The sequence below is a fragment of the Erpetoichthys calabaricus genome, chromosome 3 (genome assembly GCF_900747795.2).
Source record: "Erpetoichthys calabaricus chromosome 3, fErpCal1.3, whole genome shotgun sequence".
Taxonomy (NCBI): domain Eukaryota; kingdom Metazoa; phylum Chordata; class Cladistia; order Polypteriformes; family Polypteridae; genus Erpetoichthys; species Erpetoichthys calabaricus.
The window spans coordinates 192,564,740-192,590,491 of NC_041396.2; the positions used below are offsets into that span (position 1 = coordinate 192,564,740).

Consider the following 25,752-nt stretch of genomic DNA (forward strand, 5'->3'; position numbering starts at 1 on the left):
AAGGGAACCTAGCGGGAATTAAACTGCTTTTGCTCACCATAAGCAGTGACATTTTATTAATGCCCAGAATGCAGGGGAGAGGTGCTACAATCTGTGTTTCTGCTAAGCTGTGCAGCACTTTTGAACTCCAGTGCAGGTGTTATTGTGTTGCTTTACAGGGGACAAAGCTTGTTGATTGTGTTTCATTCCTTAGGGGCATCCTGATCCCAGAATCATAAATCGTGTGCCTAAGCTTCACGGGGGACACATTTACAGCATGATTGAGATTTAGATTTACAAAGGTAAATTGTGTAGAAATGTGTACATGCCAGGTTTTATACAGTTAGGTCCATAAATATTTGGACGGAGGCAACTTTTTTCTAATTTTGGTTCTGTACATTACCACAATGAATTTTAAATGAAACAACTCAGATACAGTTGAAGTGCAGACTTTCAGCTTTAATTCAGTGGGGTGAACAAAATGATTGCATAAAAATGCGAGGCAACTAAAGCATTTTTTTAACACAATCCCTTCATTTCAGGGGCTCAAAAGTAATTGGACAATTGACTCAAAGGCTATTTCATGGGCAGGTGTGGGCAAGTCCATCGTTATGTCATTATCAATTAAGCAGATAAAAGGCCTGGAGTTGATTTGAGGTGTGGTGCTTGCATGTGGAAGATTTTGCTATGAACAGACAACATGCAGTCAAAGGAGCTCTCCATGCAGGTGAAAGAAGCCATCCTTAAGCTGCGAAAACAGAAAAAACCCATCTGAGAAATTGCTACAATATTATGAGTGGCAAAATCTACAGTTTGGTACATCCTGAGAAACAAAGCAAGCACTGGTGAACTCAGCAACGCAAAAAGACCTGGATGTCCACGGAAGACAACAGTGGTGGATGATCGCAGAACAGCCAACCAAGTGAACAACACTCTCCAGGGGGTAGGCGTATCAATATCCAAGTCTACCATAAAGAGAAGACTGCATGAAAGTAAATACAGAGGATGCACTGCAAGGTGCAAGCCACTCATAAGCCTCAAGAATAGAAAGGCTAGATTGGACTTTGCTAAAGAACATCTAAAAAAGCCAGCACAGTTCTGGAAAAACATTCTTTGGACAGATGAAACCAAGATCAACCTCTACCAGAATGATGGCAAGAAAAAAGTACGGAGAAGGCATGGAACAGCTCATTATCCAAAGCATACCACATCATCCGTAAAACAGGGTGGAGGCAGTGTGATGGCTTGGGCGTGCATGGCTGCCAGTGGCACTGGGACACTAGTGTTTATTGATGATGTGACACAGGACAGAAGCAGCCGAATGAATTCTGAGGTGTTCAGAGACATACTGTCTGTTCAAATCCAGCTAAATGCAGTCAAATTGATTGGGCGGCGTTTCATGATACAGATGGACAATGACCCAAAACATACAGCCAAAGCAACCCAGGAGTTTATTAAAGCAAAGAAGTGGAAAATTCTTGAATGGCCAAGTCATTCACCTGATCTTAACCCAATTGAGCATGCATTTCACTTGTTGAAGACTAAACTTCAGACAGAAAGGCCCACAAACAAACAGCAAGTGAAAGCCGCTGCAGTAAAGACCTGGCAGAGCATTAAAAAGGAGGAAACCCAGCATCTGGTGATGTCCATGAGTTCAAGACTTCAGGCTGTCATTGCCAGCAAAGGGTTTTCAACCAAGTATTAGAAATAAACATTTTATTTCCAGTTATTTAATTTGTCTAATTATTTTTGAGCCCCTGAAATGAAGGGATTGTGTTAAAAAAAATGCTTTAATTGCCTCACATTTTTAATGCAATCGTTTTGTTCACCCCACTGAATTAAAGCTGAAAGTCTGCACTTCTACTGCATCTGAGTTGTTTCATTTAAAATTCATTGTGGTAATGTACAGAACCAAAATTAGAAAATATTTATGGACCTAACTGTAAATCTGATTTTTTGGTGTATGCATATTTTCACACTCAAATCCAAGCAAAGTTTTATAAAAGAGACGCCTAGTGCATAATTTTCCACTAGTGACATCAAGACAACACTTTTTTGGATTTTGGAGCATTTCTGAATTTGGAATTTTGGATTATGAATATTCAACCTCTAGTAACAATAATACAGTAATCTGAGTTGAATGGTTAATGATATGATGTATAGAACAAACAGATGCACTATAATACATACTAAATTTAATAAAGATAACAAAATATTAAATACAGACAAATGTCTCACCTTGGTTTAGTGAGCATTCCAGCTCTAAGTGCTAACTGAGACAACTGATCTGAATCTTTCTCACCTGTTAGCACAAAGAAAATAAATTTGACATTATTATGTATTAATTAAAACATATATAAAATTAATGTTATTTTTTTCAAAGGTTAAATAAAAGATAAAGCTTAATTATATTGATTTTATTCAGAGCACTATAAGCCAGAAGCTGTACAAGTGAGGATTTAGCCTTTCAAACCACATGCAAAAACATGACTGAAGAACCAAGAGACTGAAAGTTGAGTTGATACTTTTGCCTGCTGATTTCCTTGCGTTTGGTTTATCGGTTTTATTAAATTTTAACTACAGGCATTTGTTTCCTAATTTGGTGCAGAGTATATAATAAAAAGGTAAAGATGAAGATGAGAAGCATTCAAAATTTAATCTTACATTGCAAGATTTAGTAGGATTATAAATTACAAAGCCTTTCCAACACAAAATAAAAGAGTGTTATACATTATAAAGACAAGTGTGCAAGCTTAAACCATTTACAACTCAGAGTAGCAGTAAAAGCTACAAAAACATTGTGGCACATAGTTTAAAATATATCCTTATGACAACAGCCTAAGACCAGTATTGCTGCACTTACTGTGCTGATAGATAATTAACATTGCAGTCTATTTGAAGCTGGAAAAGGGTCATTAGATGTTCTGAAAGAAGGTTACCAGGCAATGGAAACTCTAATCACTATGCCAGTGTAACTGAAGTATCATTGTCTAAGAATATTAGATTCCCTAATAATGGAATAAGCCACAAAGTTAATATTCAAAAGATCTATATATAATGGAAAAAGAGGTGGCAAATAGGATAGGAATCCCCTAGCCCACTAGTTTGCAGCAGGGAGGTGCACTGCAGAACGCAAAGCCTTGTGCTATGTATTACTGGTATATTAAACAGGCATATATAGGGCTGGTTTGGAGTTTTATTAGAGCAGCCTCAGAAGTTTCATAAGGCAACCCTGATCCTGGAAGTGACCAGAACTTCAATCTGGAAGTAATCCCTGGAGGAGGCTAAATGCTCCTTTTAATTTTAATGCAGTTAAACTTATGTATTGAGAATTTAAATTAAGGATCAATGTGCATTATTATTAGTTTAAGTGCTATTAGCTATTAAAAGCTTATGCCTGAAGCAGCTTAAAAGGTCACCATTTATTTTAGCATAAGGGCCGCTGGGCCCTGTCTTCTGCAGCCTGCCTGTCTTTTCACTTGTTTTGTTTTGAACTTCTGTGAGTCAAGGACGTTGTGTTCTCTGAAGGAACTGAGCAAGTAGACCTTTGTTTTGGGAACACTGCTGCTGAAGGATCCGACTGACAGAAGATTAAACAAGCTTCCACAAGCATTCACTGGCAGTTACTTTTTAAGAAAACTAAACAAGCTCTCATGTTAGCGCATAAACATAAACATTTCAGATGGCACTGACATTTATATATTAAGGCTTATCAATACCTTAGGCAATTGAGTTAAATCAAAATGCATTGTGTTAGCTAGCTTGAACTATGTAAGAGTTTAAGAGTTGATTATTAAAGGATAGGGTTTTTTCTCACTTATAAGCAGATGCCTGTGAGCCTAAGGCCACCTGCTTCCATTCTAAGCAGCTCAGCCCATGTGTTGGCAAGTCAGAGAGAGCACAGCTGCCTGTTTGTGCAGGTTTTCACATCAGCACGTATATATATTTTACACAGCATTTAAGCTTACTGTATATATCAATGTTTCTTTTTGAATCATTAGAGTAACAAATCAAATTACAGCAAAATGTATTAAACTAGCTAGCTTTAAGCTTTATAAGACCAACTGTTAAAAGCTTGTACTTTTTCTTTCTTCCAAGCAGTCAAGAAACTTTGGGATTGCTAAAATATAAAGTGCAATATAAATAAAATTTATTATTATTATTATTATTAAGAAGCACCATGCTTGTCTGCTCAAGGCTGTCTACAGCTTAGCTATTATCACTGAAGCTGCATGTTATCGCTTACTGACACAACTGCCTATGATTTTAGCCTTTAGGATGTTAGTGCAACAAGTAATTATTAAATGGGTGGTCCAGTTTTCACATGTGGGTTCCCTTGATTCCAACTTAATGATGAGAACTGATTAACCAAAAGGCCATCAATCCTTAACGGCCCAGGATTAGGAACATGCAAATGAAGGGAGGGGTAATTGGGTGATGCTCACCTCCAGGTGGTAAATATGTCCTTCGAGTCAAAGTGGCTGTTATGAGAGTGTAGATTAGGAAATTAGGAAGGAAATTATTATTAGAAGGTCTACTGGGATGGAGATTGTTATGGGGAAATCTACAAGGCAAGGTTATTGATATGATAAAATCTACAAGAGTGGGTGATTGTTATGAGAAAAGGTATGGAGAAACCATATGAAGCAGATGACAAGAAACAGTGTGAAGCAGTGATATTTTGAGATAAGAATTGTAATAAATATGAGGCTCACTCTGAGCACAGGGCTTTCTTCATTGAACTGAGACAGGCTTTATGTGCCCTGCAATGGTTTTCTGTGCTGTGCAATAAAGTCTATTCTGACTGCCTATCTGGAGACTCTGCATGCTTTTTCTGAAAAAGTTTTCTCCACGACAATAGTAGGTGGAGCAGATGTTGGCAAGAGTTCAGCAGTGGTAGGAAGAGAAGCCAGAAACTGTTAGAAAGGTTGAAAAGCTTTGGACAGCATGTTTTGTGCTTGAATACATTAAGTTATGCCCCCGATTGTTTAGCCAAGGGAAATAATCTCTTTGGAAAGTTCTACTAGGCGAAAGTATTTTTTTTTTCTTCTGTTGATTGTATATCTACTTTTTTATATGATCTCCTCACCCCATGATGCATTTTGTGTAATCAATTTTTTTTACTTTTTGGTTAGAAAGTGCACCGTACAGACTAAAGTAATAAGATAGTAACTAACCAACAGGCAGTTTTTTTTTCCTTGAACACATATGACTGATCACTATTGCAGCATTGTTACTTGTAGAATCATAGCCTTCTATCTGCGCTTTCACAGTCAATTCATACCTCTTTAAACATACTTCAGAACTGAATGGGAATAAACTGTGAATAATAACAGACAACAGACAGCACTTTTATTCATAAAGCATTACATAATATTATTACCTGTATGAACTGTTGCTAAGCCTTGAATTATCAATGTACTCTATATAGCAGATATTGTTCTACAATTTGCCTATCACTCCAAATGCAGGGGCAGGGGGATGTGCTGTGGCATGAGCAGGGGCCACTCGTCACACTACACTCCTAACACACCTGTTAAATTCAATGGTATACTCAGCATATAATAACCAATATTACAAGAGCTCAAAATATATCCATTTGCTCAGAACAAGAAATCCATAGAGAGTTAAAAACAAGCAAATACTGTAAGGTAAAAAAAAAATACAGGATTCTTGAAACTTAGGTTCATAGAAAGCTCAAGAGATTTGTGGAGTGACACTTTTACAGTTAGATGTGTTAAAGTAGTAATTTATGGTGTGTACAGGTGCTAATTCATAATGCTTTAATGAAGGTTCATAATGAATTAATCTGAATTTGCATCACATTTAGCAAGTCTAATGTGCTAATATTTTTAAAATAGTGATTTAGCAGAACTTCAGTAAATTTTCACTTCCTTCTTGGTATCTTCCTTGTAAGAACAGCAGTGTTTTTCATATTTCCTTGAAATGTTTTGCTTGTAAGCTCTTTATTGTGATGCAAGTCCACTTTGTAGCTGCTGTGCAACAGACAATAAAATCAAACTTAACTTCATACAGTTAAGTTACACAGAGCACACCATCATAACGCATTAAAAAAGGCAAACAACAAATGTAGTGCTTTTGCAAATTGGTCTTGGAAATTTAGAAAATAAAAAAAAAAACACACACACTGGCACAGTAGTTAATGGTATATAATCTGGTGCCAATAATACAAGCCTAGAAAGACTGCCACCTAGAAAGTGAAGTGGCTTATATAAATGCTTTAACAAATTAAACAAACAAAACATGCTTCTATTGAATATTCTGCCTTTTAAAAAATCTTTCATTTTGTAGAAGACAGATTTTGTATTTAAAAGCATTGTAGCACAATTTTTATTTTGCTCTGTTTATGCTCATAAAGATAATTTAAAAGAACCAGGGAGGCACGATGCTGCTTTTTTGTCTGTGCTTCACTAGACATAGCCTTATGGGAAAGTGGAAAAGAGAAAGCCACTGTTATAAAAAATGCATGCGATATCTTGGGTAGAGTTTGACAAAAGGCACATAGGAAACTTCAACATCAGCTGTAAGAAGGCTCTATAATTTGATGAGAGCAAAACTGAGCTGTTTGGTCATCAGACTAAAAAAATGGTTTTGCATAAGCCAAACATGCACATTACATAAAACACAGCAATCTCACCATGTAGCATGGTGGTGGCAGCATCATGCTGTAGTTGTTTCTCGGCAGCAGTCCCTGGAAAGGCTGTGAGATTAGAGGGTAAAATAAATGCAGCAAAAAACAAGTAAATCATGGAGGAAAGCCTGATACAATATACAAGAAACCTTCATCATGGGAGAAGATTTTTTCCCACAAAGACAAAGATCACAAGCAAAAGGTCCAGGCTACACAGGAATGGCTTAAAACCAGTTTAGAATCTGTAGCTAGACTGGAAAAACACTGTTCACTTTTCAATCCCTATGCAACCTGACAGATTGAGCAGTTTTGCAAAGAACAATTAGGACATTTTTCAGTGTCCAGATGGACAAAGCTGATTAAATTCTCTCCACATACATTCAGGCTTTCATGGCTGCCAAAGGTGCATCACCTAAATGCTGACTTGAAGGAGGTGAATACCTATGTGATAAATTATTTAGTGTTTTATATCTATTAATAATTTAGATTACTTTGCAGAGATCTATTTTGAATTTTTGACATTAATGAGTCGTCTTCTATTTATCACTGTTAAAAAAGTCAAATTATATCCCCTGTGACTCAATGTTGTATAATAATACAATGTGAAAACTTCTAAGGGGGTGAATGCTTTTTATAAGTTATGTAGCTAACAGGTTATTAGGGAAAGAATTCCAGAGCTTGGGCCAAAGTATTGAACAGGTGACTCACTACTGTTGAGCCATGTTTAAGAATAACCAGTAAGTTGCTGTTGGATGATCTGAATGATATGGTTGGACTATATTTAATACTTATTTAGCCGAGAGGGACAGAACCAAGATAATGAAGTAATTAAAAAAAAGAATCTTAACATTGTAAAAATACAGGCCAACAACGAAGAGATGTTGATGCTGGAATAATAATAATCCCTTATTCTTGTACATATAAGGCTTCTAGAAACATTCTAAACTTGAAATTTAGTTAAATGAATCTTGAGCAGGTCAAGCAGGAGAACATTACAGCAACCCAGTCAAGATAACACAAAAACAAGTATAAGTTTCTTACTTGGCAGCAGCTGAGAGACAACTGAAGATTATGGAGATATTACATAAGTCATATATAGACATTTTACAGACTTCATTATAAAACTTACTTACATCGCTGTGAAAATGACTCTTTGATTTTTAGTATAATATTGTGCCATCAAAGAATGGGAGTATACACAGTATATCCTTTCTCTGGGCTTTCCAAAACCAAAAAAAATTGTTTTATCCAGATTTAATGCAAAAACCACAAGATGTCATGTAATCAACCAAGTAAGTAGTTAATAAATCTGTGGGCATCAGTAGATAAACACAAATACAGCTGTGTACCAATTTCATACTGAAGAAAACAAATATATTATCATTTTTGGTAATACAGTGGAACCTCGAGATACGATCACCTCTGTATACGAGAAATTCAAAATACGAGGAAAGTATGAGCGAAAAATTCAGATCTAAATACGAGCATTGGCTCGCGTAACGAGCCACGAGCCAGGCTGTGAATATAGCTCACGGCTTAGCTAGGGGGCGTGGTAGCTGTAGCGAGCCGCAGGGCGATCTGCGGTGTCTGCGTTTCTCACCTAAGTGCACAGGTGGGAAACTGCCCACATCCATGATTTGTCCTGTGGCTGATTGGCTGTAGCTGCCATGTCTTCCCTGCATATATAGAGAAGCGCGAGCCGGTTAAGGGGGAGAAGAAGTAAAAGAAAGGAGAGGAGAGAGAACGGAGGTTGCAGGAGGAGGCAGGAATCCGCAGCAGTAGGAAGTCGGTGCGGGAGTGCAGGCTCGCGTGTAGCTGAACAGTGAGCAGAACAGCTGAAGCAGGACGGTGTAGAGAAGGTCAGCTGCATTAAGTGTCTCGCCTGTTGCAGAGCCCGCATGGGAGAAGCAGGTGAGACGCTAACAGAGAAGAAGCACGGGGATTGTCATCTGTTTTTTGAAGACTGCTTCCTGTTGATGTTTTAACCTCGTGTTAAAGGATTGTTATTCTTATGTACTTTAAACCTCCACTTCACAACTGTTTTAAGGATTATTTATTTAAAGATTTATTGAATGCTCTACTGCACTTTGGACACCTGTTTTGATTCTTTTAATAATCAGTTATATTATTTACCTGTGTTATTTATTAAAGGTAGACTACAGTATATATAATTTATCAGTGTTATTTGTTAGGAAAATTGATTTTTATGTTAATATATTTGGGATTCGGAACAGATTAACTGGATTTCCATTATTTTCAATGGGGACGTTTGTTCTAGATACGAGAAATTCGCTATACAAGCTCAGTGCTGGAACGAATTAAACTCGTATCTAGAGGTTCCACTGTACAAGAAATTTTCATTGCATTTGTATTACCAAAATAAAAAACAAACTGAAAAGATAACTTTTGCTTTTGGTGAAAGGAAAGCTTAATACAAAAATTAATCAATATACCAAAAAAAAGAAGATTATTGGATTATTGCACTGTGTGAATAAGCAGTCTTTATATATATGTTAATTAACAAAGATTCTTATAATGTTGCATAATTTTCTCAACAAAAAGCCATTTGTCCTTCTCAGTGCTCAGTGTTACTGCTATTCCTTTATTGTTCACATTGTGAAAGGAACATCTATTTTTCCATCTCAGCTATTGTACAGATGGTAATATATAAGAAACACATTTTAATATAGATAATTATTTTAACTAGCCAACCCGCGGCGTACCATACGCCGCATAATCAGGCCGCTTTTTTAATGATTTTTAAGCACAGGGAGAAAATTAACATTTGAAAAATCGGAAATGTAATAAATCACCAAGAAAAGTAACATTTCATGTGCCCACCCCCAACTCGTCACACTCACCCACCCAGCTTGTGTGAAAAAAATGCGCCCGTTCTTTCATCATTTTGTTGCAGCCTATCAAAGACTTGCTGATCATGTTTTGTAGACTCAATATATACTGGCTTTTCACTCAGCGCGAGGACGCGCATTCATCTCGGATTATTACATCCTGCTAGACTAATCTGGTACACGGCTGTGTTTGAAAAACCGACTTATCCCGGATGAGTTTCACCGGCATTAATGATTAGGAATCTGGTTGGAACAAAACCCTGCAGCCACAGGGGTTCACCAGGACCAAGTTTGGCAAACACTGCTGAACAGAGACGAAACCGACTCAGGTGAGGAGTGAGGGCGGGCAAAGTAGTTGCAGCTATTGATTATTCAGTGTTGTTTGCCTGGGTGTGTGATCTGCGTTGACTGACATGGCTGTTTTCTGCATATCCCATGGTTGTCTTCCAGCAGTGTGAATGCCTCGAGAGACAGGGCGTCCTTGTGTGGTGAGTTGTTGCAGTTTGTGACCACGTCGCCGACATTATCCCAATGTTGGCAAACAAAGCCAACAGCCATGTTGCGAAGTTTGAGAACAACAGTTTCGTCAATGACATTTTTACATCCTGCTAGTCTGCTAGACTAATGTGCTACACGTCTGCGTTTGAAAAACCGACTTATCCCGGATGAGTTTCACCGGCATTAATGATTAGGAATCTGGTTGGAACAAAACCCTGCATCCACAGGGGTTCACCAGGACCAAGTTTGGGAAACACTGCTGAACACAGACAAAACCGACTCAGGTGAGGAGTTGGGGCGGGCAAAGTGGTTGCAGCTATTGATTATTCAGTGTTGTTTGCCTGGGTGTCTGATCTGCTCAACAGGATCATAAACACAAGGAAAACAATGTGAAGGCAATGTCACAGGTGATCCTGTGGTATAGCGGGTCCACAGCTCCCCTTCAAAAGCCCATTTTTAAATAAATAATCATCGCACTCACAGTGTAGCGAGGGGCGTGGAAGTGTGGCCGAAACGGTTTCCGGGTAGACTCGTGCTGCGGGCATTTCTCCCCTGTGCAGTGTGTGAGCGAGTGAGGAGAGAGATAGAAAGCCGGTACGTTAGAGTGAGCGAGAACAGGCTCGAAGGCAATGTGTTCCTGTGATATAGCGGGTCCACAGCTCCCCTTCAAAAGGCCATTTTTAATCAGGCGACTGACAGTAGTGGAGTCAGGCACAGAGAAGGTCAGCTGCAGAGAGAGCGTCTCGACTGTTGCAGGGCCTGAAGCAGGTGAGACGCTAATGAAAAAGAGGCACAGGGCTTATTGGTTTTTAAAGACTGCTTCCTTCATTGTGTTTTAACTTCAGTTTTAAAGGATTGCGCGGCTCTCTCTTGCGCTGCCTGTGTGTGCCTCTGTCTCTCTGTGGCGCTGCCTCTGTGTGTGTGCGTGGCTCTCTCTCGCGCGCTGCCTGTGTGTGTGCGCGGCTCTCTCTCTCTCGCGCTGCCTGTGTGTGCGGCTCTCTCTCTCGCGCTGCCTGTGTGTGCCTCTGTCTCTCTCTGGCGTTGCCTCTGTGTGTGTGTGCGCGGCTCTCTCTCTCGTGCTGCATATGTGTGCCTCTGTCTCTCTCTGCCGCTGCCTCTGTGTGTGTGTGCGGCTCTGTCTCTCTCACGCTGCCTGTGTGTGCGCGGCTCTCTCTCTCACGCTGCCTGTGTGTGCCTCTGTCTCTCTCTGGCGCTGCCTCTGTGTGAACCAAGGTTCCACTGAGGTTGACTAATGAAAAGTCAATGTGGCTCAGAGCTGCAAGTGGACTGTGGCACAGACAAACAGAAATGACGGCATGTTTTCCGAGGCGTCGCGTCCGAGTTGGTGGCCATGGCTCTGTGATTTTTTCGTCGTATCCAATGGTCTAAGAGTTGGTGGGCGTGGCTCCTTCCTGCGTGCGCCATTGGCGTCTTACTTGTCGGCGGTTTAGTGAATCCACGCCCCTTCTGGCGTGCTTTCCATGGGTGGCTACTTGTCTCCCGGCTTAGTGAATTATATATATATAGATGTTCATAATCTTTAAACAAGGCAATATAAAAAAGAACAAGGTAAAACATCCATTAGCCTAGGTTTCTATCAGCTAACCTAAATAACTGAAACAATGGAAAATATATCCAGTTTTTGAAATGACTCCAGCCCATTTAGAATGTTAATAGGAAATATATGGAATAACCTACCATTGCCTACTGGCTTTCCTTTCATGTTCAAGTGGCTATCTGAAACTGAAAAAATGTGAAATGTCAGAAATTGCTCAAAAAAATATTGTTTATTTCATATTGTCATAAAGTGCACATTAACCTTACAGAACACATTTGAAATGTAAAAACCAGTTACACCTCCATCCGGTCTGCTGGAGCCAATCCCAGCCAACACAGGGCACAAGGCAGGAAACAATCCTGGGCAGGGTGCCAACCCACCGCAGGACACACACAAACACACCCACACACCAAGCTAAAGATCCTTAATTCAACTGGTACAAAAAAATGGAGGGTAGAATTAGGTGACTATAATCTTCACATATTATGTAATCTTTCAGTTTTTTAGTCTAAAAATATTTTACAAGTTCCAGTAGTACTAGGGTGTTGCACCGTGTTAGCCATTATGAATGTAGTGAGAAGTCAAGCAAAATGACACCTTTTATTGGCTAACTAAAAAGATTACAATATGCAAGCTTTCCAGGCAACTCAGGCCCCTTGTTCAGGCAACACTACATCTTGTCTGAAGAAGGGGCCTGAGTTGCCTGGAAAGCTTGCATATTGTAATCTTTTTAGTTAGCCAATAAAAGGTGTCATTTTGCTTGACTTCTCATTACAAGTTCAGAAAATTAACACTACAAAAGAAGAATTATGATGTGAGAATCAAAAATAAGTTTCAGTGAAGCAAAATTAAAAATGTAAACATGTTTCATTAGATACACAATCAATCACATATATCACAAAATCAAATGACATTTGTAATCATAAACCACATTAAAAACCTCACCTTCACTCAAAACAGACAGCACATCAGTAAAAAAGAGGTCCAGTATGTTATTCAACTTCATATTAATTAAAATAATTGGAGCTTAGCAGAGATGCTGGTAGTAGAATGGACAGTTATCTTATCAGAAGATCTTGCTCATACATTGTTATCTTCTCTTGCTAAATGAATCTTAGGTTAGAGAGGTCTGTTAATATTTCACACTAAAATATCTCATAGATAGATAGATAGATATATAGATAGATACTTTATTAATCCCAATGGGAAATTCACAAATTCATGTAAAGGTTCTGGTATTGTGTTCCTTTCTATAAACACAGGTAACTCCAGTTTCTGTATTACACCTTGCCTGAAGAAGGGGCCTGAGCTGCCTCGAAGGTTTGTGTATTGTGATCTACTCAGCCAATAAAATGACTTATTTAAGAATAACACTGTTGCCAAAATCTGAAGAAGCCTTGTACAGTACCATGCATTAAACATTGGGATGCTTGTACTTTTAGATAATATACAAATTTCCCATTGAGTTTTGGAGCATGCATTAGGATTCCTCCAGTTGAGCACAAGTAGTTAACACACTAACAATGCAGTTTAGGAAATATTTTTCAGTTTCTCCCCAAACAGTTCAAACACGGCTGTAATAATGAGCTGTATTTGCTTATTACGCTGGTCGATACAATATTATATGAATTAATTCTGTTAATATTGTATTATATTTTGTTAAATTCTATCTATCTATCTAATATAGTTTGTTTGGTAAATAAATACTACTATTCACTAAACTAATCTACCGCATATCATTTTTGAAGTAGTTGTTTTGTTATCTGTCTTTTCTCTTATCCATCACGGCCATGGTCCTGACCTCTGATGGATACTCAAGGTTTTACTGTACTAGCCATTGCTTGTTAAAATATTTTCGAGTATAAGTGTTACAGGAGGATTACAAAAGAGATATTTAAAACAGAGCTGACCTAAAGGTGCAAGCATATTATCAAAACAAATTTTTTTAAAGGCAGAGATACCTACTGTTTTCTAAGACTTAATTATTGTATAACTGAAGGAAGGCTCATATTCAAAGTTATGCTATGACAGAGCAGCAAGCAGAAATGTCTTTACCTTAAAGTGTTTTTTTTTACACTGGTTCCATATTTTGAGTGATTGAAGTCCAATTTGATTACTAGTATATTGGCGATAATTACTAATGACCATGGCACAGGGAAGAACATACAGAGAGGAATTACAAAATTTTCTTTACCAATCCAACCATGAAAGTGCATATTCAGCACTTTCATTTTCCATCGTGTGATATGAATATCTGCATCCCAGTGGTATGACTCAAAATCAGGTAGCGCCTTGCCATCTTTCAACTGACTTTTGAAGAAGTGGTGTTTTTGTCTTCCATATAAACAAGCTTTATAAAAAAATGATAATTATTGGAATACTCTGAAAGAGGAAAAATTTAAAGTAGGATACTCATTTCAATAATATTAACTATGCCCTATATACTGTAGAGATGAAGAGCCGACTATCCATATTCTATCAAACTACCAAAATTATGTTTAAAAATATGTTTAAGCTCCCTTGCAACTCTTAACTCCCAAATACTTGAACTGTTTTGAAACAGCCAGTCTTCTAATCTATTATGTTCTAACAGATTTACTGTAAAAAGAATACTTTTTCCTGATTAATTTTAAATCCAGAGATAATGTAAACATCATATAACACATTTATTAAGATCAGCAACAATACATTTTGGTCAGTGATGAACTGAACCATATTGCCAGTGTGGAGAGGAATTTTTTTGTACCACTCCTTCCCTTATAACCACTTTTATTTATTAGTTTTGACAAAGAAAAAATGACCAGTGTAAATAGAATTGGAGATATTGGTCAGCCTTGTCTAGTTCCATGTTTTAATCCAAAATAATCTGTTTATATTGTTAATTTACACAAGGGTTGTTGGTCTTGAGTGAAGGAACTTGATCCAGATAACAATGCCAAGATAACACCCACATTTTCACAAAATAAAGAGGTACAGTATTCACATTCTACTCTATCAGAAGGTTTTTCTGTGTCAACAAAAACTAAAACTTATGGGAGAGCAGTTGCTAAAGACGTGTACAATATATCAAACAAACAGTAAATATTTGACTATAGCTACCTCCCTTCAATAAATCCATCTTGGTCTTGTGATATGACAGTATAACAAGGCAACAAACACACTCTTAATTCTTTTTGTTAGAACTTTGGCCAATACCTTGACATCATTATTCAGTAATCAGATTTGTCTATAAAATGTATACTCAAAAGGGTGTTTTTTTTTCTTTGAAAAGGTAGTGATCAGCACCTGGTGAGCCTGTGGGGTAGAATATTGTTGTCTTTTGCTTCTTCTAACATAGCTAGCATTAAAGGTGCAAGTTTAGCAGCCATTTTTTGGTAAAATTACGGATAATTTTCTGGCCATATAGCTTTCTTACTTTTTAAGGAATTTATACCATTATGAATGTGAATAGGCCTCAGTAGTTTGTCCAGTTTCTCTACAAAGAGTGTGCTAAATTCAAACAATTCAAATTTATCACAAATATGTTAATGTTAATATGAGCTTGTACTTTATTACATTCTGATGTGTATGCAGACTTATAATATTCCTCATCTGTATTAGTCTTTGCTTTATGCTCACTAAACTTTGTCCCTTTTATATTTTAATCTTTGCTATTCTGTTTTGCAGTTCCTTTTTATGTATTTTTTGAACTAAAATCTTGCGAGCATTTTATTCAAATTTGTAAGAAGAATGTTGTTACTTGAAGAATATTTGTTGTTTCTCCTGTAGCCAAAAGATTAATTCCTGTTTGTAGTGACAGCTGTTTTTGTATAGTGTGTGGCTGGGTTGAACTTGCATATTCTTTGCCAGCTTTGGTAATGTCAGTAATTAATTTGATGCCAGCCTAGTTTTCAGTTTACTTTAAAGAGACACATATCATAATCTCTTAATTTCACATGTGACAAATTTCCTGGTAATAAATCTGCCAGAGGAGGATAAACAGGTACTATATATGGCATAGGAAAGGTAAGATTTGGGGCAGCAGCTTTAGATAAATGTCACAAACACACCAGTAGGACATTTTCTAAGCAAGAAAACATCTTCAAAGATGCCCAAAAGGTCAGTATATAGTGGTTCTGTTGCTTATATCAGAGAGCAAAAAGCCAAAACATTTTTTTCTACAAATCTTCCCCTTTATATAAAAGAAAGTTCAAAGAAATGGTATTGGACGATGCTACAAGACTGGATATTATTCTGGGGATGGTTAGAATATATTCCCATGGGGGATTAAACAGTTGCTACCTGCCTGAAGTCTATGATGTTACAGCCAGCCATGTGGGATTGATCAAAGGCTTATTTAAGAGAAGGGTTTTATAGATACTGCTGTTTAACTTAAAGAAAGCCATTATAAAGCTCTCTTGCCACATTCTGAAACCCACTGATAACATTTTTTCCTGTGAGAGGAGGAGTACATGCAGCCTGTCCTGAATAAAGCCATAAAATGATGACTTAAGTAGACATTTTAAATAACTAACAAGTCTGTGTTCCGCCCGAAACTACACATCAGCATTTATTAGGTTGTACGGTTGCCAATATCCAAATGTACTTTGCTTATTGTTTTTATTTTATTAATATTATCAATAATACATTATTTAAGTTGTAACTTAACTGCTGCTTGTCCTTTCACCCTATGTAATTGTCTGAGGTTATAGATGTAGAAGGGAAGGTGGGGAGAAGTTATAAAGTACAATACCTTATAAACAGTGGTAAATCTATGGGATTTGAGGCATTCTGACAAAGGCTACATTAAAGAATACAAAAGGGGAAAGTAGAGTAATATAGAACTCTACCAAGACAAAACAAAAACCATCTAAATATGTCTTGTTTAATAATGACAACAAGCAATGAGGACAATGTCTTCATTTTGTTTACCAGTAAGCAACTTCACAATTTTTAAATGTAAAATGTATTTTATACTGAACCTGAAAAACCCATGGGGTGGAAGAAGATGATGTACTAGGTAGTGACCTAATGGGGCATATTGGAGCTACAGCTGATGTTTATTGGGAAGCTTTACCATCTGCCCCAGAAAAATTGAGAATGAGAGGATTATGCAGTTTAAAGAAAGAGGAAAATAAGTTATTAACATCTGAATCTTTTCATGTAAGGAGCAATTCGTTGGTGAGGAGAGGCAATCGGGGCATGATGAAAAATGTAAAGATGATGCCCAAAGAAGTGTGTGCAACAAAAAATTGCTTACTTTTAAGAAATCCTCAGTTAAAGGTACAAAGAAAGATAAGAAAAAGGATACACCAAGGCTGAATGCCTGGAAGCTAAAGGAGGATAGTGTGAGAAGTAAGTTTGTGGAGATGCTAGTAGCAAGACTGGATGAGGCTAAGTTAAGGGGCATCTAACATTACAGGTAAATGAGAAATGATGATGAATGTCAGCTGGAATAAACAAAGGAGCTACAGAGAAACAAAAGTCATGGCTTGATGATGCAAAGCAACTGAGGAAAGGATATAAGGAGTGGCAGAGAACAAAGGTGAAAACAACAATGTAATCTATGAGGAAGATGACAGGACAATGAGGTTCTCTGTGATGGGGATGAAGGGATTTGGGCCGGGGGAGGTGGGGCAAAAAAGATATAACTGGAGATGGTGCCAGATGAAATGGAAAGAATGAGTCTTAGAGTGGACAATCCCAGGACCACAGAGATCAAATGATAAAGATCTAGAGCACAACTGGCCAAGATGGGTGAATCCAAAAATGGTAGATAAACCAGTGATGATGATGATGATTGAAAGGTTATAGCTGTTCCATTCATATCTGCAAATTATCTCAGAAACTGAGCTTTAAATAATGTGGTCTAAAGGCATGTTTAAAACAATCTTGGACTCAAAAAGTCCAGGAACCATGACCTTGAAATTCAGTACAATGCTGTAAAATTACTAGTTCTGATACTGAATGAGTAATTAAATACATGAAACTGTCACAAGCACACAAAATACACCATGGTACAGTGGTTATGGGCTATTCACCTCACAACAACCATTTTCCAACACCTTAAACAGTACTATGCTCAGGCAGAAGTAAATCATGAATGGAAGACACATTATTTGGAGCTCATTAACTGATAGTTCATCTTATGCAGCTTCTCATTGCTTTATTTTTTACTTTTCTATCCATAGTTTTATGTCTCAAATGTGTGTCTATGATTCAAGTGGAATGTGTAAAAAATGCTCAATTAGTCTAAACACATCGTGTTAACAAAACAAATCAAATACTGGTCCACTGCAGCCTCTTGGTTCACATTCTTTCAAACAATAACTACTATAATTTCGGTAAAATTATGTTAACATTTTAGGATATTCGCTATTTTCATTAATTAGGGGTGTTTTTCATCTTATTCTAGGATACAACTGTAATATTTTGCTGTTGACTTTTACTAGTGCTTCCACACATTTACGATTGCTGTCATACGGTTTACATAATATTACATGATCCTACACTTTTATAGAGGATAGCATGAAATAGTGAGTGTTCGGGTTTTTGGATCAAAATAACATCTTGGTTCAGATTAAATTAACAGGAGAAAAAGATTGCATTAGAGTTTCAAACCTTTCTGCTTGTATTTTTTCAACTTTAATTCTTGCTATGAATTTTGGATTTGTTTATGCAGTCTAGTTGCTGTCTCCTTCCTACTCCTGGTCTGTTTTTCATGTCTTTCTAATCATAAGATCTCTTCTTCCCTCTCTTAATCCACTTTTCTATTAACCGTACTTCTGGAAAAACAAATTCTCACCTCTGGTGATATAGCACATACTTTATATATTAAATAGATTCAATTTCATATGATTAAATGGACTTGACCTCTTTATTTTTTTTATAATAGTCCAAACTGTGTTTTAGATTAGAAAATTAGATTATTAGATATTAAAAACATAAAATGTTTTGTTATTGAGAATATGGCAGAAAAATAGAAATCAAAAAAATTATCAAGTTAGGTCTGGTATTTGTGACGATGATTTTTGTACAAATGTTTGTGGTTATACTGAATGTATAAATTGTTAATTGTCATAAGTAAATCTCTGTAAAATGCTTTTATCCAAAGTTGTATCAGTGACACTAGATAATGTATTTAGGCTTAGGCAGAACACACTTTACTTGTGTGCAAATAACAGCAGTGCCAAGCTAATTAGAGACTAAATATGTAAAGTAGAAATCATTTCTAGCATCATTGCACACGTTAGTCCTTTTAAATTGCACTGACATGTTGTATTGAACAATCAGACATTCTGATGAGGAAAGAAACTGCACCTTTCTTTATGATTGATAAATATGCAATATACATGTGCAAATACTAAATGTACTGTTCTAGCAATTCTGAAATAAGTTATGTTCTTATATATATAATTTTTAATTTTTGCAAAATCCTCTTCATACAGTAAGTCCCCTACATACGAGTATGAAAGAGTTCCATTCTGAGAGTGCGTTTGCAAGATGTTTGTAAGTCCAGCAAAGTTAGCTTATTCACCCAGCGAACACAATGCCACCCCCAGCCTTCAGTTCATATACAAAACATGTACATGTACAGTTATTTGAACATAAAAAAGTGCTTTTAAAGGTTAATATTTGTATTTTTGTTACACATTTCTAGTGAATTTTAACCAAAAAAAAAAAAAAAACAACTGAAAGCTATTTTTTTTTATTGCCATGGTTTTCCTTCAGCTGATCTCGGTACAGTAGACTCACTTAATGCTACAGAATGAGCCTACCTATGCATATCTATCATGTCACTCTTTCCTCAACTCATCTAAAACATCATTTGTATTACATGTACAGTACAAATACCTTTTATAAGTTAATATTTTTACTGTGAGATTTTTGAGACCCCAATAACCCCCCACTGCACTGTGTGCTGAAACTCTGCAAACGCAGGCAGGAATTGCGTGTCTGCTGCCGGTGGGTACAACTGCAAATTCAGATGCTCGCCGCGTAATGAGTCTGTCGCCCGCTGGTTGATATGGGGAACAAGTGTGTTCACTTGCTGTTTTCTCACTTATGCATGAAGTCTGTCTATTCTTTTAATTTGAGAAGGGAGCAACTGCAAGATGACAGCAGTGTCACTGTGTGCATGCTGGGGTTTCTGAGAGTGTTGAAGAGACAGCTCCCATATGGATAACTTTGAAATGACAATAAAACTGATCATTTTTTAGAAAACTAGACTCACCTTCTTCTCTCTTATGCAAGTCTGTGACCTACATATTATTTACGTGCAGTATTTTTGTATTGATTTCAAATGCATTTTAACAACAAACAACCAAGTTCTTTTTTTTTTTTTCCATGTTTTCAGTCAGCTAATCTCAGTTGACTCAATTACAGCTAGCGAGCTGGCATACGTAGCAAAAATATGTTTCATGATCTTGTCCTCAGGGCTGCTGCCATCATTAAGGCAAATTAGGCATTCACCTAGGGCACAGCATAAGGGGGACATGGGGCTTACATAGCTGCATGGGCTAGCTACCAAAAAATCGGTTGGCACTCTATTAGGCTTGGCCTAGGGTGCTAAATAACCTACCATCACCACTGCTTGTCATTGTTCTTTAGAATATTCCCGAAGGTTGAATGGTTCATGTTATACGAACAAGCGACGTTGACTATCTTTTCACCTCGCTCTGCTCTCTCAATTATTTTCACCTTTGTTTTCATCGTTGTCGCCTGGCACTTCTTAGCAGTACATCACAGCTGCTGTTATGCTTAATCCCGGACATCTTGGGCTTGAAATAAAGCATGCTAACTCAATGTAAACAGAGATACAGCCAAAAGCAAAACCACTTGTAGAGGATGCACGCATGTGCTGAGAATGTAAGAAATACTAGCATGGGTTTTGCGCTCTGCCTAACGGCAGACATGAGAACTAATGTATGTGCTGCCTCAAAATTTGAAGTTACAGCACAATTTTTGTAACCTTTCGCTTATTTAAATAATTTTTAATTTATTGGACATGCACGTCCATATCTCTGAATGTTTGTAACTTGAAGGCTAGTATGTAGGGTATTTACTGTATTGCTAATGAATAATTACTTTGTTTTTTTTTTTTTACTAATTGTGTCAAACTGGGCGATTCAAAATAAACTTTTTTGAAGAAAAAAAAAAGAATAATGCCATTAATATTAAATGATGCCACGCACAAATCCAGAACCACACAGTAATGTACTTCAACACTGGTTTGCTATGGATTGCTTCACAGCCTCTCTTGCTTTCTTTAAAGAGGATGCATTTCTTTTTTGTGCTATTATGAACTATTTTTTCTTGATCAACTGCTGAAAGACTCCAAGCAAATTTTTAAGCAAAACCCATTTACTTACTAGTAAAGCAATATGTTTTTTGGGCTTAGGTTTAGCTAACTCATTTGTTACAATTCAGAACTCTTATTTGCCTTTTGTAGTTTTAAACAGCAGGTTTTAATTGTTGCCTGTTTCTTAACCAGCCACCCATTAATAATTAGGCACAAATGACAAAGGACCCACCAGTTCTCCAGCTAACATGCTTTAATTTAAACCTGTGTATATACATCATGAAGTACTGTGTATGTATTAAAACAATGTTTTGAAATAAATGAGAGAGAATGTAAGGTCTGGATCACAAAACATAAGAATATTGTTTTTAGAAAATTAAAAATATACAATATGATAAAGATTTGTCTTGGAAGAATCAAAGCACTAACAAGCCAAATAATTAAATACTAAGTTTCATTACTGATTTCTAATTATGAAACTGGTTAGAACGAAAACCAGCACCTACTACAGACCTCCAGGACTGGAGTTGTATACCCCGATCTAAATTTTTCCAAGCTGTTTGATAATAAATCATGCCCTCCATCAGTTTCAGGCTTAGAGTCACAGGAAGGAGGGCCACATTTGACAGGCACTTTACAGCCCAATCCAGTCAAAATCCCTCCAAATACTGATTAGTATATTTCAAGTGAGCAATCTGTCACCCAAATATACCTTCCTACCTCCCAGATGCAAACTTCTGTGAATCTCACTCCCCTGATTGGCCAATGGGTCCATAATACAAATGAGTGGGTGGGGCGAGAGGATTAAATTTTAAGTGTATTTTTTCTCAAAAGGCTTATTTTCAAGGGTATAACTCACAGAGAGAAGACTTTACATGGATTTCTTTAAATGCACATAATGAACAGTTAAAAAAAAAATTGAGTCCATTTAGCTATGTGTGTTACATTTTTTTTCAGTTGAAACAACATTACAGACAGTAAAAAGCTGTGTCCTTGTGCATCTGTGAAGAAAAAAAAGTTACAAGGTTATTTCCATGCTGAACAAGAAATAAGGTAAGAAACACAACGTTTCAACTGTATAACCTTCATTGGGGGGTGTTTTACCAAGATATTGGGTCTCTCACCTTCTTTCTTGTTCAGTATGAATGCAATAACCTTTTAATTTTTATTCTCTTATCGGAATGCTGCGACATAGCTAAACCCAAGCAATACAATTATAAATATTCTGGTGTAATACATTTTGTTGACACAGGACCGATCATTGCCAAAGATATATAACCAAATACATACATGTTTCTCACAGTTTAATGGTTGCAATCAAATAAGAATTAATTACTTACCAACTATGATGTAGGCTTTATCCTTTTATCTTGAGTAATTACTTATTTTAAGTCTCAGTTTCATAAGTGTGCTTCATGGAATACCTCCCAGGTATGTGTGTAAGGTTGGGAGCATGCACTGATACAGTGTGTTGCCATAACCACCACATGACAAACCACTTTAGGACCCGTTGTGCAACTGGTGACATCTCAGCACCACACTAGTTCGAATGGAACAGTGTGAGGATTTTTTTACGGTGGCTGTCAATCCTGCCATCAACCCCCGGGTTTTCCCTGCAAGTTGGAGGACCTGCTTGCACAGCTGGATGCAAGTTAACGTCATACCCAGGACGGAGCAATTCCAGGTCAAGAGCTTTGCTCAAGGGCCCAATGAAGTGGAATCACTTAAGGCATTTACGGGATTCGAACTGGCAACATTCCAATTACTGGTGTAGATCCCTAGCCTCAGAGTCACCACTCCACCCTGTTTGTAAGAGGAACGAAAGTTCTGTTTGAGTACAACTGCTGGAATTTTGATTATTTAAAATTTTTAGTAAAACATTTGTGGGAAAATACAATTGTACTTTGATCACCATTGTATCTATACTATTGAATATGTTCTAGTGTGTGCAATTTGATTTAGTACCAAAATGTTGTACAGGTAAAATTACAAATTAGTAACTGCAGTGTGTAACATTAAAAAAAAAAGAATACCTTGGCAGACAGTGAAGTAAACACGCAGCATTTATTAATTTACATAACTATATATTTTTTTCCCTGAACTTCATAAAAACTATTCCTATGTACCTTTGTATCTTTCCCAATTTAAAGATTTCTTAGTTCTTGGAAGGATTGTAATGTCAGTAAAAGTAACCTTAAAGTACTGTTCATCTACTGCTAAAAATCAAATCTGGAAAATAAGCAGTTCTTGTGTTAAGATTTAAGCTCTGATACAGTAGGCATTTTGTCAGCTAACCAAATGCTAGCAATCTGAAAGTTTTAGTAAATAATACCAGTCACTCTATTTATTAACTTTAAAAATAACCATACGTAGAAATATTCATTACCTACTCATGTGCCCTGATTTAAGATTTTGGATGTTTCAAAAATTCAAAACCTGTAATTATCAAGAAATACAAAAATACAATACAGAATAAAAATGTTGCTTGTATGGCTCTGACATAATCAGAAGTGATGACTTTTGTAACTCTCTATACAACCTTGACAAACAGCGAGTTTAATAGGAAAGACCATGACCCTGTCTTCTCAATTAAATTACTGGCTGTAATGCAAACCTGTAACTGTTGCAGACCATCTCGTATCGAGCCAAAACACCCTACACTAGAGTATAACATTAGTTCTTCAAGCCAGTATTAGAAAACAGTCCAAGTCAAGCAATACGAAAAGTTTCTCCTGTTCTATTTTAGTCAACTTGCACTTTATTCAGATATGTTACAGCTTTTATAATCTGCACTTTTGACGTGAGCCAGATATTAACATTATACTTGTCTTTAATGTTTTTGACTCATTTAATACACAGCATTGAGTTAGCCATCAAAACTTGAATAACCACACCAATTTAAGATAAGATTAGATTCCTTGATTCTGCTGAAACGGCTGTGCTAGAGGGAGTAATACCAAGGGAAAAGTTAGGACAGAATTTCTCTGATAGACAAACCAGTATCGCAATATGGTTAAGTAATGAGCAATCTTGCAAAAGAGCCAGTTAATACAGCTTGCTAATGTGTTATGTAGCAGATGTGGCAACATTTATTTAGTAAATATTTAAATCTTCCACTGGTAGGTTAAAGCATCTAACACAAGGTAGAGTACTATAATCAACATATTTCTGAGAATTATTTATTTCCAAATCAGAGGTTTTCTCACTATATAAAACACATGTTTGTAATGCAAAATGTAAGCTTTTACATTACTATGCATACATTAACTGAAATGTACTAACAGGAAACATAAACACCCATTATTTTTTGTGGCATTTTTCTCTTCCAAAAAATCTATGGAACAACAGAGACACCTAAAGGCTACAGGAGAACTTGATCAACATGCATCAAAAACATAATGATTACTACTTTTGTAAAACAGAAGATAAATACTAGATTAATAGTGGAAAGAAAACAGAAAAAACATTAGTTAAATATTGTTAACTTAGCAAAAAAACAACTTTAGTACAAGTATACATTATATTTAGATTACAAAAGCATTTTAGTATAATTTTTCACAAGCAAAAATCTCTTTAATTGTGTTTGGCATGCATGACCATTATTAGAGTATACATAGTAACTCAAGGGCGTTCATCATACAAAGCATACTCTAGTACATGACAGTTTAATTACGTGAATGCTGGAGTGAACAGTTGTTCTTGAAATTACTATGAATGTAGGTTAAAAAATGCAAAGGAGGCCTTTGAAAGCAATCAGCTTAAAATTGGAGTACAGCTAGAGTCTGAATAGAAACCTTATTAGTGATTGTCTGAGAGATACCTCTGTCTACTAGTGCTGTCTTGCTGTATTTAATTTTCATGTAGACAGCTTCATCGTTTGATGATGGGTACTATTTTAAAACAGAAGACTGCAAAAATTTTATACCTGTACCATTTTATTTTATTAAAGGTTCGGTTCACTGAGAAAAAAATCTACATGCTTAATTCTCAAGCCTACTTATTTTGTTTTATTTATTGATTTTTTTTTTAAAGCAAGCAACATTCTATACAATTAGACCAAATATAACAGAACTAAACTCAGCCCCCACCCAAGAAGCCTACTTATTTTCAAATGGGTATAAAAGTGCCAGGAATTTGCACGACAGAATGAGCAAATTAGGTTTTATTTTTATGCCTTCTTTTCAGTTGTTGGTACTGATGTTTTAGTTTGTGTTTGCTGAAGTGCTGCTGATGAATTAAATAAATACTCCACCAAAAAAGGATAATTTTATCTGTTTTTAATCTCATGTATTCATGGAGAACTGAGTTAACAAAGTTTCTGATAGAATGTAAAAAAGGGGATCAACAAAAGGAAAAAAAACTGAACAGCAGCAAATACAGTGGAACCTTGGTTTGCGAGCATAATTTGTTCCGGAAACGTGCTTGTAGTCCAAAGCACTCGTATGTCAAAGTGAATTTCCCCATAAGAAATAATGGAAACTCAGATGATTTGTTCCACAACCCAAAACTATTCATATAAAAATGATTAATACAAAATATAAAGTAAAAATACATAAAACAAATTAACTTGCACTTTACCTTTGAAAAGAATCATGGCTGGTGTGAGTGAGTTTGTAAACTCTTGTGGGATTGCACCCAACGGGACGACACGCGGAAGAGCATCCCAAAGCAATCGCAGTCTCCCAGCGCTGAAGCAGTTCTCTGTAAAAGCGAATCCGAAAAGATCGCGGACATGCTATAAGCGCCTGCCGTCAATGGGTGATACAAGGAACAAGGAACGTTATAAATGCGCAGGGCCCTGCCTGACTGCTGTGTCTGTGTATAAATAACCGCGCTGTTGCTGTTTCAAGCTGAATAAAGCTTGTGTTGCTAAAGTACTGAGACTCGGCTTCGTGTTTTAGGGTGCAAGACGGGGACTCGCACGTCACAGCACAGA

The 25,752-nt window shown here is 36.7% G+C and overlaps 1 protein-coding gene across 2 annotated transcripts in view; it reads right to left on the reverse strand.

Moving 5' to 3' along the window:
- Positions 1 to 25,752, reverse strand: part of LOC114648548 (cytochrome b5 reductase 4) — an 85,861-nt gene that overhangs the window by 35,831 nt on the left and 24,278 nt on the right. For both annotated transcript variants that reach the window (XM_028797640.2, XM_051925348.1), the window contains exons 5-6: positions 11,677 to 11,721; positions 2,218 to 2,281 (exon numbers count right to left, since the gene is read on the reverse strand). In XM_028797640.2, coding sequence (XP_028653473.1) covers positions 2,218 to 2,281; positions 11,677 to 11,721 — 109 coding nt within the window. The remainder of the gene's footprint in view (positions 1 to 2,217; positions 2,282 to 11,676; positions 11,722 to 25,752) is intronic.